Consider the following 13517-nt stretch of genomic DNA (forward strand, 5'->3'; position numbering starts at 1 on the left):
CTTCCATTGAAGCTCCTTCACCTCTTCGACTTCATCGCTCCAACTTCTCCGCTCGAAGTTTCGTGAAGACAGAGATTGGTTAGTCAGTTACTAACTTTGTTAGGTTAAGCTTATTTTAACCTTGTTTTAGGTTAATTGGTTCGTGTACTGTTGAAGAAAGGTCACGGGTTCCATGTAATTTCTTTTAATGGTGTTGTAATGGTGTTGTAAAGATAGTTTTTTGGCTGAAATTTAGTTTGCTTTCATCTGAAAGCTGAAAAATAGGGTAATTCGGAAAGGACATAAGAAGTGTTATAAATTATTGTTTAACAATCAAGAGAGATTGAAGATACTGTAATCCTATTTGGAGTTGGGAATTTTATGCTTTTGTGGGATTTAAGAACTCTGTTTTGTACTCTTTGGTTTAAAAAAAAAAGAGTTAAATAACCCCAAATTCATGCTTAATTGCCCCTAGTTTTGTTTGGATAATGTTGGAGCTTGAATTGGAGTTTACTTTTACACCAAAATAGCTTTTAGGCCAAAAGTTCTGTAGTGTGAACATTTGGAGGGGTTAATCAGGTTTTGATGTTTTCTTATTCCTTCCTGTGAATATTCCTCTAGGAATGAATGACTCTAGATAGTATTCTTCTGTATCTATCATGCTAACTTGACTTATTTTTCTTTCTTCCTAACATGAACCTTTGTTTGCATTTGCTTGTAGGCTTGAGGTCTTTGACCGTGAGAAGTTTAACAATTGGGTGGAGAAGGGTGTAGCTCCAGCCATTGAACCCAGTTTAAAGCTCTATGAAGATGTTTTGAATCTGGGATTCAAGGTTATTCTACTGACAGGACGGAGTGAAAGGCACAGGAGTGTCACTGTTGATAATTTGATCAATGCTGGGTTTAAGGAATGGGACCAGCTCATACTAAGGTAATTCCCAAAACATATTTGCTAATTTTAGCAGAGCAAATGAAGTTTGTATATTAAATAAATGTTGTAAGATTGGAATGAGTACAAATGTGGCCAGTCTTGTCTTGTATTTTCCCCTTATTTTGAGATGTTTCTCTTCAGTGATTCATGATATAGTGTCATATTTTCCTTTTCATTTGAATCATATGCCTTAAATATATGTTCTTTGTTGTGTCTGTAAATTCTGTATGGTTTGCCTTCATGTAGATTTTTTGGATTAGGCTTCACTGTTGCTGTTAATAAATTAACTTGCTATTATGAAATGGGAAAAAACAGGAAAAAAAATAAGAATAAATTTAACGCATTCCACTATAGCACCCTCTACAATATTTACATTCCTTATTTCCTTTCATAATTGATTCTTTCTAAGCAATTCATTTCCAGAATTTCAGAGTTCCACAACCTCTTCTGTTTGTTCTGTGCTGGCATAGACCTTTAATCAGATCTTTTATGGATCGATGAATGTTCTGAAATTTTGTTCAAGTGGACTGAAATACTCAATTTTTATGGATGAATTGTGAAGATACCTGAAATTTAGCCCTTTATAGTACAATTTTGCATCTCAATTTAGAGTAGGTTAGATGAATAGATTTTAATTAATTTTGTCATGTTTCCTAATCATAGGATTGGATTAATTGGCAGGGGAGACTAGATGTCCCAAACTCTATATCATGATTCTATATAATGTAGACAGTTTATAGGGGTACACAAGGCAATGATAGTTGTCTACTTATTACCAGAAATAACTACATCATAGTCCACTTGTATTCTGGAGTCTTCTTCATATCTTTAGCTGAAGTGAGCCCTTATCTTTTTCTTGAAGTGAGTCCTGCAATAATTCTTTATCTCATTGTCAGTTCTTCCTGGCAAGCTTCTTGCAATTGTTGACCACCTGAAGTGATTAATTTTGATTTAGCTTCGCAGATTTATTATAAAAACATGCAAGTTCAAAGAGATTTGGAATTCATTTTTTTTACCTGTTTCCCCACCTAGCATGCAGCTCTAGAATTATGCTTTCTTCTTGTGGTGTTATTTGACCCTTCTCGAGGTCTGGCCTCAGGTAATTCACCCATCTCAATCTGCAGCTCTTCCCATTTCTTTTTAGTCCTGTTAAGAGAATAATAAATGATCAATCATTTGGACAAAAAAAAAAGATGATAAAAACAATTATGAAGAATGATACTCAAGAGTCAAGAGTTAAGAATAATAAAAAACATGATCCCAAAAGGCCAAAAGAAAAACTTATGGTAAAGGGTAGTCAATTTACTGAGTTGAAGTTGGAAGCAATTTAATTGCTGTGTCACTTGTATTGTGAAAGTCAATTGATATTAGACTTAGGTGTAAACTATGTTAGGAATTAAGGAGCAAGACATATATAGTGTATAAAGTTTGGTAGGGACCTGCAAGCCTAGCAGCAGAGTTCCATCTGCCCTCACCATGGAACTTGACATACAGAATGAGCAATCTGTCCTCCTCAGAAGTCCAAGGTCCCTTCCTCCATCCCTCCTCTTCTATCACACCCCACCCCATGTTTCCTGCCATAACTTCCTAATACATACAAAAAGGTGCCTAAGTTGGCTCTTGGGTAAACTTTGTCTTCCAAATTCTATGGTATTGATTTGTGTTCAATGTTTGCTGCATATTTATACCTGCAGCTATGACTCAACTTGATCCTATCAGTCAATGTTTGCTGCATATTGATACCATTTTTTTTCATAGCATGCTAGGGTGATCAGATTATAATTTGCAAATGTTAATCCCGACAAAAATGAGTGTTTTAATTAAAATTAATATAAATATCAGGACAAAATCATATAATTCAATGAATGTTTAAAATAAAAGTGTTTTTTTAACCTTATTAGAGTATTTAGTTTCTTTGTAGAATTTTAAAATATTCCTATACAGTTTAGTCCTTTGAACTGGCTATATAATTAAGACTGATATTTAGTTTGATATTTGATCATATTTAAAGTTGTTTATATTTCTCTTTAAACTGTTCTTTATCTATTGAAAACAAGGCTTTTTCTTTATTTGACATTCATAATTTTATTTTTTTTGTATTTTAAGCTCAAAAGTCAAAAGGATATTACGGGCCTCCAAATGAACATAAGTCCTCCAATTATTCACATTTATTTAATGATTTACTGCAGTGACAATCAATTCAATGTCCTCACCTTCAAAAATATTCATTATATCTAATTTGATTCTACTGTTTTCTTTAAAAAAAAAACCATTATATTATATATGTTAACTTATTGATAAGTGTACCAATCTTATGACAAGTAATATTTAGATTGATACAAATACAATTTAAAAGCAAGAGATAAGATAAAGATTTAGTAAAAAATATAAATATTTAAAGATAAAAATAGAAGATAGAAAATATTTGAATGAAAAGATAATAGAGATAAGAGAAGATAGAAGATAAAGAAAGATAAGATAAGAAGAAATTTGAAGTACAGAAGGTAAAAGGGAAAATAACAAGAAAATTAAGTAATAACTTTTCTGTTAAGGGTTTGTTCAGAATGAGATGTTAGTACCTAGTATATCTAACTACCTTGATGTAATTTTAATAATGTTCTCTATTGAATGTTTTTCCAATTTCTACCTCACATTTGCTAATATACTCAATCCAAATCCCTCACACTGAAGAGCTTAATTTATATATTATTTCTCTCAAATCTCTTTGCAAAAAGAGAATAATAACAACATTAAGTAAAAAGATGTTATGCAAAGACACAACAAAATCAAATTATCCCTAGCAATTTAATGTTGAGATATTCTTTTCCAGTTCTTTTAGACATGATCACTTCCCAATGAATAATCCCTAAAACATATGTATGGATGGTCAAACCACACAATAACAATAAAAGCAAGCAAGAACAATAGAAACTGAAATTGCATTAATAGATAAGAAGAACAGTTACATTACAAGAGCTTTTGGCTACCAAGCTCCAATTGAGGGGGGTTTAACCTCTCATAGTCATGAGAGGTTTTACAATTCAAAGGCTAAGAAAGTAATAGATGACAAGTAACCAACCAAAACAGGGGGAGAATGGCTAAGAAGAAGATTTCCCCCAAGGGAGAGGCTTAGAATATGGATTTATGCACTAGAAGGTTTTGAGACTCGATGTGTGTGTTTCCTTCTTGACTTAACTCTCTTTTTATAAGTGTTGGAGTGGACTTGAACTTGTTGCAAAAAATCTTCCCTTTTTGATATCTTTTGGATTTTTTTATTTTAATCTTTTTTTTTTTCAAATCTGCAAGTCATAAATAAAAAAATATCAATTCATATCATTTAAGTCAAAAATAACTGTTAAATAAATATTTTTAAAGATATTTTCAATATATTTTTATTATCAAAAATAGCCCATGTCTAGCGGTTATCAATATGCTTGATTCTGGTACTGTATTTTCAAAACATTACTGCGTCTTGGGTAAGAGGCAAAGCCAGTTTTGTGGCCATGTGGCTGGACAGATATATGGTCTATGATTTTTTGCAATTCTAGAAATTAGAAGTTTGTGTACAAGAACATTCATGCCTTTTGGGTTCTAGCCAAGAGCTTTTTCCTTTGCATCATACTTAAAGAATAAATTTCAACACCACAGTAATGATTTAGATTACCTTAAATCATTAGCAAAAACAAAGGCGTGTGAATTTTTTTATATTTGACGTAAAAATCCTGAAATACATGAGTTTGGAAGTGTCCAAACATGCACTAAATCTATAACTATATATCTTAGTAGTATTACACTTTCCTGATATTACCATAGACAGAAAAATAATTAAACAACCAAAAGAAACTGAAGCCTGAAGCATATAGAGCACCTCAAGTTCTGTCTCACTCTATATCTTTTCTAAATTTTTATTCTTGCATGTAACTTTCATTAACACTTCATACATTTCTAGCAGTGAGTAAGAACTAACAAGAGTTAATTAATTGTTTAGAGTAAAGAGTACCAATTATTACTCTAATAATTTATGATATGGTAGCATAGGGATGCTTTGTTCATTCCTAAAGAAATTATCAGGATCAACCTTGGTCTTTATTTGAACCAACTTGTTGAAGTTATCCTTGAAATACTTCACTCCATAAACTCTCCCTTTAGCATAGCTATTTTTACCATTGTAGTTATTACTTCCTAAGTCAAGGTCCCTATAATTAAAGAAAGCCCCTCTAGGATTCTTGGAGACAAAAGGAGTCATGTACTTGTGAAGTTTTCTTGTCAAGTTTATGTAGTGATCTGCTACCTCTTTCCCTGGTTTATTCCAATTCGCTAGGTATTGGATCTTCCATAGGTTCCCAGCTCGATGAGGGAAAGGAGATGTTGTTGAAGGAATCTCAGCCATTCTTCCACCATAAGGATTGAAATTCAGTGATGTATCCACCAACTCAATCATCTTCCTCCAAATCCCTTCCAAACCCTCTTTGGAAATTGATTTCTTAACATAATCAGATTTCCTTTTCAAGTAGTTGACTGATTGTGGTTGTCTATTAAGCAAAACCTCAACCGGAGCTGTGATGTTGATGTTTGTCCAAAACAGCACTGAACCAAGCCAGCTTGTTTCGATGCAATCGGATTGCTTCAAACCCAATTGAGGGAACTTGTCATTCAAGAGAGAAACAAGGCTTTTGGAGTCACCAAGGAATAGAGCTACGAAGGTTGCTCTTATAGTCTTTGTTTCATTTTGTGTAACGTTCACAACGTTCAAGACAAGTCTAATGAAAAGGTTGTTGTTGATGGTTGGTGCAACATGCTGCCAATTATAAACTATGTCAGTGGCATTTTGCTCCAGCGTTTTCGGAACCCGGAAAACAGTGACTGTTTCGGGAACTCGAACTAGTTTTATTTTGTAGGCAAGAACCACACCAAAACTAGCTCCACCACCACCTGTGATGGCCCAAAAGAGATCTTCACCCATTGATTTTCTATCAAGTAATCTACCTTGAACATCAACCATTAGTGCATCAATAACATTATCCACTGAGAGACCATATTTTCTCATCATGTTGCCATAGCCACCACCACTTATGTGTCCTCCTACCCCAACAGTGGGACAAACCCCTGCTGGGAAAGCATGAATTTTACTCTTCTCAGCAATTCTGTAATAAACTTCACCAAGCGTTGCACCGGCTTCGACCCACGCTGTCTCGGTTTTCATGTCAATCTCAATGGATCGAAGATTGAACATGTCAAGGATGAAGAGTGGCTGTGAAGCCACATAAGACAACCCTTCGTAGTCATGGCCACCACTTCGGATTTTCATCAGCAATTTGTGCTTTTTTGCACAAACAATGGCTGCTTGCACATGGGAAACATGAGAAGGGGTCACTATAAGGAATGGCTTCCGGGTTGTGGAGGTGTTGAAACGAAGGTTTCTGATGTAGGCTTCCAAGACTGAAGAGAATAAGGAGTTGTTTGGTGTGAAAATTGCTGATGTTATGGGGTAAGAGGGCTCTGAGTTGTTTAGAAGGCATTGAACAAAAGTGTTGGGAGCTGAATTTGCAGCTGAAGCTGACCAAGGAATAGAAAGCAACACGACAATGGAAAAGAATGATAGTTGGATTCTATGAGGAGAAAGGACTCCCATTTTTGCTTATATTAATGATGGTGTTAGAATAACAAAGAAAAGAGGATTCCTAGTGAGTCTATTTGGCTTGATCGGTATTGGATTTTATAAGGATCGGGCAGAAATGTCAAAGATAAATCATAAATGAGAAGGTGGCTTAGGGTTACAGTCGGAGAAACAAAATAGGTAACTTAACTCAGTTATTCTTTGACCTTGCAAATGCACTTTTTTTATTTCTGAAAGGAAAATGGTACAAGGTACATCTCAATTGTTTTTGGATGTACGAGTGAAAAAGGAAGGTAGAGAGAGAGAAAAGAAGAAGAAAAAAGAGTGAGAGAGATAAACGGAGGTATTAATAAAGTGTTGGCCTCAAAAATCTCTTCCTGCTGGCAATTTGTCTTACTTTGTAATAAGCAAATTTTATTTTGGTAATTAATGAAGGTGTTAATATTGTTTGATTTTAAAGGTCAACTTTAAAAAATCTTACAATTTGTGAGTTGAGAATTGAGATTTCTTAAATTATATGATGACTAGGCTTGGTTTTTGTCAAAAATGGAGGGGTTGGCTGCTTTTGTTTCTATCATGGTTAAAGGCAACTCATCTAATGAAATATCGTTGTCAAAACTCAAAAGGTCTAAGATAGTGTGATGCCGTTGCTCCTTTTGACTAAGTGATTAAATGAAAAGGGTAATGGAGATTGGAAATATTTCTGGTTTTAAGGTGGGAGGAGTAATTAAGTGAGATGTATTTTCTACGATATGTTGATGATGATACTTATTATTTGCGATCTAGCTATCTCCGAATTTAGTCACTAACTAAATAAAGGTTGTTTTTAGAAGGAGAAATGCTATATATATCCTCCGCCAGAAACCTTCTGACGCAATAAAAAATTTATACCTGTCTCTAATTTTACTAATAAATATTCATTTAATTTAACATTTAAAATATAAATATTCTTTCCAGAATTACCCTTCCTCACGTGATCGCACCCTTGTTACATGTACAACAGATTTGAGAGGTGTGGGGCCCTTAACGTAGACACGCATGTTGAGAGGTGTGTCAAAAGCTAACATGAAATGCAAAAACAAGTCAAAGGAGAAAGCTGTTCTTTAGTTAACATGATACTCTTGGATACATGTTAATAGCACAAGAAATACGTAAAATGCAGCAAAGCAAGGTTTCCATTTCGTTTCATAATGGTTAGGTGCCATTATGCATAATAATTATATGTGAGGAGTGAAGAGTAACATGTTAACTAAAGAACAGAAAAAAATTACTAATATATTTTTATGACATTTTATTAGATGTTATGTATAGTCTATCAAGATGTATACCTAATATTTGATAAAATATCTCAAAAGTATACTAGTAACATTTATCTATATTTGACCATTTTTTTAAAATATTGTAAAAAAATAGTAATACTTTTATTAGATATCAGACAAAAAAATTTTATTAAAGGTTATAGTAATGTATTTACAACTCTTCACATGACACTTCCTTAACAAAAATTCTGGATTTATGCTTGTGATTATTGAATTATTGTGCATATACATTAATTACAGATGAGGAACATATTGGTAACAAAAAGGCGCTTGATTTATCCTCCATTTGCAACAAATTAAAAGCTAGTTTGCTATTAAAAGTGGCAGGACTCCTTGTTAATTGCACCATTGATTAAAATTTTAATCATTAAATTAATTTATTTCATTCTATTAACTTCCTAAACCTTCCGATTTCTTAAATTTTCCTTCAAGTGAAGAACTTCCACATATACCACCAACTAGAAGCCCACCAAGAGTCTAAAATCACAAATAATAACTTATGGAAATTCCAAAAGTGTGCCAAAATTAAATTTTGGGTAGAAACCACATGTGTCTACATCTTACAATAGTCCTTCACCCATGTGTAATCATACAAAATCTGGTAGCATCAACAAGTCAAGAAATCAAGTCAAACAAGTCGTTTTTCAACAAAATACATACATTAAAATTAATAATTAAATGTAAAAAAAAAACATTTGAAACACATTTATACTACAAATATATAATCATGCTAGTAACAAAAAATTTGATTTTTGTAAAAAGGAAAATTATGCATATGAACGCTTGTCCTTAGAAGTTTTTTTGGGATACATTACTCGAAAAATGATTACTAATGAGGGTAAATTTCATCACTAAAAATATCAAAAATCCGTCACTAACGTAGTCTGTGACGTAATTTGTGATGAATATCATTTCTGTCACAAAAATTAACATTGCAAAATTTTATCATGGGATATTTTATAATCTGTCGCAAACTGTGACTAAATATACCCGTCACAAATATACAAATTTCATCACTATAAACTGATAATAAAGGAAACATTTATATATATATATATATATATATCCATCGCTATTTATGATAGATTATAAATCCCTCAAATTTACAAAGAACAAAATTTGTCACAAACAAAAGGAATTTTTAGATTTCTTGTTCTTAATGAGAAAATTTGTTCCTTTAAATTTGTGAGGGTTCAAATCTCTCATTGTTTGGGACGGAATTGTCCCTCACAAATTTAGAAGAAATTTTAATTATCTATCTAGTTTGTGAGGTTTCATTTTTATTTGCTTAGATGACTGGATATCTAAAAAATAAATTAGAATGAAATAAAAATAAAAACAAATCTTTACTAATTAATAAAGGATTCAGAAGCTGATAATTTGAAATTGTATTTAATTAGTATTTATATATGAATGATTATATTAATTTAAAATTAATTAACAGATTTAATTTGATTAAAGTTTTAGTTACAGAAAGTTAATAAATAGTATAGTAATTAATATTTTTAGATTTTTTTGATACGTTATTTTCAAAGATTCTAAATATTTTTCAATGTAAAGACCAAAAAATTACAGTAATAAGCTTACATTACATGGTTCGAAGAAATCACATTATAATTAAAAGTAACACATAAACTAATAAAATAGGCTTAATTATATAATTAATTCCTTAATTAAATTAAAAATTCAATTGGGTCTTTTAATTATTAAAAAATTCAATTAGATTGTTTGATTGTTTATAAATTCTTCAATTGAGTCTCTCAATTATTAAAATTTTTAATCAGAAAACTAGAATCATACCATAAATTCTTTAGTTTGATCGACAAAAGTTTTATAAATAAACATTTTTATATCAATTGTATTGATTATTGATGTAAAAAATATATCTATTCACATCGATGAAAGATCTTAATAAGTACTTTGTTTTTACATGGATTGTATTGATAAGCAAAGTAAAAAAATTCTTGTTTATGTCAATTATATTGAAAATTGATGTAAAAATATTTATTTTTATCAATCAAAATAATAGAGTTGACAAAAAAGTACGATAGTGTTTTTAAATAATTGAATGATGTAATTCAACTTTTTAAAATTAAGGAATCAAATTAAAATATTTTTAAGCAATTGAAGGATCTAATTTAACTCTTTAATAATTGAAAAATCAATTATATATTTAAGCCAATAAAATAATATATTTAATAATTTGTTTTACTGAATTCTAACCGTCTTTTTATCATCCTTAATTTAAGTAATTTTTTTATTTACCCACGCATGGCATGGAGCCATATCTAGTTGAACTTACATCTAACAAGCTTTAACACCAAGTTATTTATTTCCACAATCCAATTTATTACAGACAAACAAAGCAACAACAAACCATAGAAAAAACTAATCTTTGAATACAAAAAAGAAAAAGAAAATATTAGTCACCATTATTCTAACCCTTCCTATATGACAGCGTAGGGATGCTTTGTTCGTTCCTAAAGAAATTATGGGGATCAACCTTGGTCTTTATTTGAACCAACCTGTCGAAGTTATCCTTGAAATACTCCACTCCATAAACTCTCCCTTCAGCGTAGCTGTTTTTACCATTGTGGTTAATCCCCAAGTCAAGGTCCTTATAATTGTAGAAAGCCTCTCTAGGGTTCTTGGAGACAAAAGGAGTCATGAACTTGTGAAGTTTTCTTGTCAAGTTTATGTAGTGATCTGCTACCTCTTTCCCTGGCTTATTCCAATTCGCTTGGTATTGGATCTTCCATAGGTTCCCAGCTCGATGAGGGAAAGGAGATGCTGTTGAAGGAATCTCAGCCATTCTTCCGCCATAAGGATTGAATTGAAATAGTGTATCCTCCAACTCAATCATCTTCTTCCAAATCCCTTCAAAACCCTCTATGGAAATCGGTTTCTTCACATAGTCAGATTTCCTTTTCAAGTAGTTGAGTGATCGTGGTTGTCTCTCAAGCAAAATGTCAAGTGAGGATGCAATGTCTATGTTGTCCCAAAACAGCACAGATCGAAGCCAGCTCGTTTCGATGCAATCAGATTGCTTCAAACCCAATTGAGGAAACTTGTCATTCAAGAGAGAAACAAGGCTTTTGGAGTCACCAAGGAATAGAGCTATGAACCTAGCTCTTACAGTCTTTGTTCCATTTCGTGTACCGTTCACAACGTCCAAGATAACCCTAAGGAAAAGATCGTTGTCGATAGTTGGTGCAACATGCTGCCAATTGTAAACTATATCAGTGGCATTTTGCTCTAAGGTTCTCCCAACTTGGAAAACAGTGACAATTTCTGGAACTCGAACTAGCTTTATTTTGTAGGCAAGAACAACACCAAAGCTAGCTCCACCACCACCTGTGATGGCCCAAAAGAGATCTTCACCCATGGATTTTCTATCAAGCAATCTACCTTGAACATCAACCATTTGTGCATCAATAACATTATCCACTGAGAGACCATATTTTCTCATCATGTTGCCATAGCCACCACCACTTATGTGTCCTCCCACCCCAACTGTGTGACAAACCCCTGCTGGGAAAGCATGGGTTTTACTCTTCTCAGCAATTCTATAATAAACTTCACCAAGTGTTGCACCAGCTTGGACCCAAGCGGTTTCAGTGCCTATGTCAACCTCAATGGTTCTTAGATTGAACATGTCAAGGATGAAGAATGGAACCTCTGCCACGTAAGACACACCCTCATAGTCATGGCCACCACTTCGGATTTTCATTTGCAAGTTGTGTTTTTGAGCACAAATAATGGATGCTTGTATGTGGGATACATGAAGTGCAGTTATTATGAGGAATGGCTTACGGGTTGTGGAGGTGTTGAAACGAAGGTTTCTAATGTAGGCTTCCAATACTGAAGAGAATGAGGTGTTGTTTGGTGTGAAAATTGCTGAAGTTATGGGGTGAGAAGGCTCAGAATGGTTCACGAGGCAATGAAGAAAAGTGTTGTTAGCTGAATTTGCAGCTGAAGCTGACCAAAGCAACACAACAATGGGAAATAATAATAGTTGTATTCTATGAGAAGAAAGGACTCCCATTTTGGCTTATCCCAATGATGAGATGTTATCAATATAAAAAAGAAAAGAGGATTTTTAGTGAGTCTATTTGGCTTGATCTGTGATGCAATTTATAAGGATCCCTTGGAGGCAGAAATTGTCAAAGATAAATGAGAAGATGGTTTAGGTTACCTCCCTAATTGACCAAAATATTTCCCCAAAGGAAATAGATAACGTAACTCAATCATTCTTTGACCTTAATTGTGCATTTTTTTATTTCTGGAAATATCCCTTAAGCGAGGATGCAGATTGAGCCGTGGCTATTTCATGGCCAATGACAACATTGCCTTGGGTCCCTTCCAAGCTCTTAGTTTATAATAGTTGATATTAGTTGCCGTAAATTAATCTTGAAAATTTTAATAAACGTGAATTTGATATTAGTTGCCGTAAATTATTTTGTGAAACAAATATAATCAAAAAATTACAAGCAAAAAAAAATCAATTAATGTTTTATTAAAAATATTAAATTATATCTTAAAAATTTAGTTCATTTTACATGCATGTAATACATAATATTATTAATAATACTAGTAATTGTTACCATTTTTGAAAGAAAATATTTTTAAAAAAAATTAACTTGAGATAAATTATATTGCAAAGATGTTGGTTAAAAGAATTCCTATTGAATGAGATGTTTAAATTGCTTAATTATTAAATTTTAACTAACAATTTTTTAAATATAAAATTTGTCTAAGGCCTAAATAATTCTAGACACGGCCCTGCATGCAGATTAATATATAGGTTGACTCAAATGCTAGTTTTAACAAAAGTGCTCATATTTATTTGTTATATATTGCATAAGAAAATACCCTTTTATGACTAATAACATAAATGCTAGTAAATACAGGATGCGTAATAGGTTGACTCAGATGCTAGTTTTACTTTTACATGGTTATGGTAAAATATAATATAATATAGAGAAAATGGGTCATGCACTAACCATAAATTTTTTTTACAAAAGTCATACCATCATAACATATTATATATAATAAGTTTGTTGATTTTTAAATTAATTATCTTAAATTAATTTAAATAATAATTTATAATTGAATGACAGTATAAAATATCAGTGCATATATATAAATTCAAAGATTATTTTTAATCAAGTAAAAGTATTTCTCACACAATAAAAATGTGTTATATTAATAAGAAATAAATATAATTATTAAATAGAAAAATTATAGTGTACAAAAATTATAGTTATATAATGAATTAATCAATTCCACTAATGTCTATAAAAAAATTGCAAAATTTGAAAGGAAGGTGTCCCTAAATCTGCTCATAAGAATCATATATAAATATAATAAATGAATGTGCCTATTCAAATATTTTTAATTGTAAAAATATTTTGAGTTTAATTATTTTAAAAATTACAAAAATAGAAAGTAAAATATTCCATTTAATTTATTTTTTTAAAATGATATCATTATTTGAAAAATAAAATTTAAAAATTATAAAAAAAACATGCATAATAACTAATAAATAAATGCTTGAATTCAAATAAACAAATATTAAATCATTAGTTTCCATTATACTTCCCCCAATACTCAATAATAAAGAAATGAAAAATATATAAATGCACATTAAAAACTCATTATATATTAAGTG

The 13517-nt window shown here is 31.6% G+C and overlaps 3 protein-coding genes across 3 annotated transcripts; all 3 read right to left on the reverse strand.

Moving 5' to 3' along the window:
* Positions 1-1738: 1738 nt before the first annotated feature.
* LOC100801606 (MYB-like transcription factor EOBI) lies at positions 1739-2517 on the reverse strand. The gene is made up of 3 exons (XM_014767624.2): positions 2350-2517; positions 1927-2056; positions 1739-1841 (listed from the first exon to the last, which is right to left on the reverse strand). Exons 1-3 carry the CDS (start codon positions 2489-2491, stop codon positions 1739-1741), a joined length of 375 nt encoding a protein of 124 aa, XP_014623110.1. The 5' UTR covers positions 2492-2517.
* Positions 2518-4916: 2399 nt separating this feature from the next.
* LOC100802131 (berberine bridge enzyme-like 8) lies at positions 4917-6542 on the reverse strand. The gene has a single exon (XM_003547293.5). The coding sequence runs from the start codon at positions 6540-6542 to the stop codon at positions 4917-4919; it is 1626 nt and encodes a 541-aa protein (XP_003547341.1).
* Positions 6543-10151: 3609 nt separating this feature from the next.
* Positions 10152-11964, reverse strand: LOC100778568 (berberine bridge enzyme-like 8). The gene has a single exon (XM_003546238.5). It carries the CDS (start codon positions 11889-11891, stop codon positions 10284-10286), a length of 1608 nt encoding a protein of 535 aa, XP_003546286.1. The 5' UTR covers positions 11892-11964; the 3' UTR covers positions 10152-10283.
* Between the last annotated feature and the right edge of the window lie 1553 nt (positions 11965-13517).

Source organism: Glycine max, chromosome 15, assembly GCF_000004515.6.
Source record: "Glycine max cultivar Williams 82 chromosome 15, Glycine_max_v4.0, whole genome shotgun sequence".
NCBI classification, from domain to species: domain Eukaryota; kingdom Viridiplantae; phylum Streptophyta; class Magnoliopsida; order Fabales; family Fabaceae; genus Glycine; species Glycine max.

Coding starts and splice junctions, on each gene's coding strand:
- LOC100801606 (XM_014767624.2), bottom strand. CDS start 2,491: ATGGCAGGAAACATGGGGTGGGGTGTGATAGAAGAGGAGGGATGGAGG. Junction 2,057..2,349: donor CTCTGCTGCTAGGCTTGCAG/GTCCCTACCAAA, acceptor TTCTCTTAACAG/GACTAAAAAGAAATGGGAAG. Junction 1,842..1,926: donor CATGCTAGGTGGGGAAACAG/GTAAAAAAAATG, acceptor TAATCACTTCAG/GTGGTCAACAATTGCAAGAA.
- LOC100802131 (XM_003547293.5), bottom strand. CDS start 6,542: ATGGGAGTCCTTTCTCCTCATAGAATCCAACTATCATTCTTTTCCATT.
- LOC100778568 (XM_003546238.5), bottom strand. CDS start 11,891: ATGGGAGTCCTTTCTTCTCATAGAATACAACTATTATTATTTCCCATT.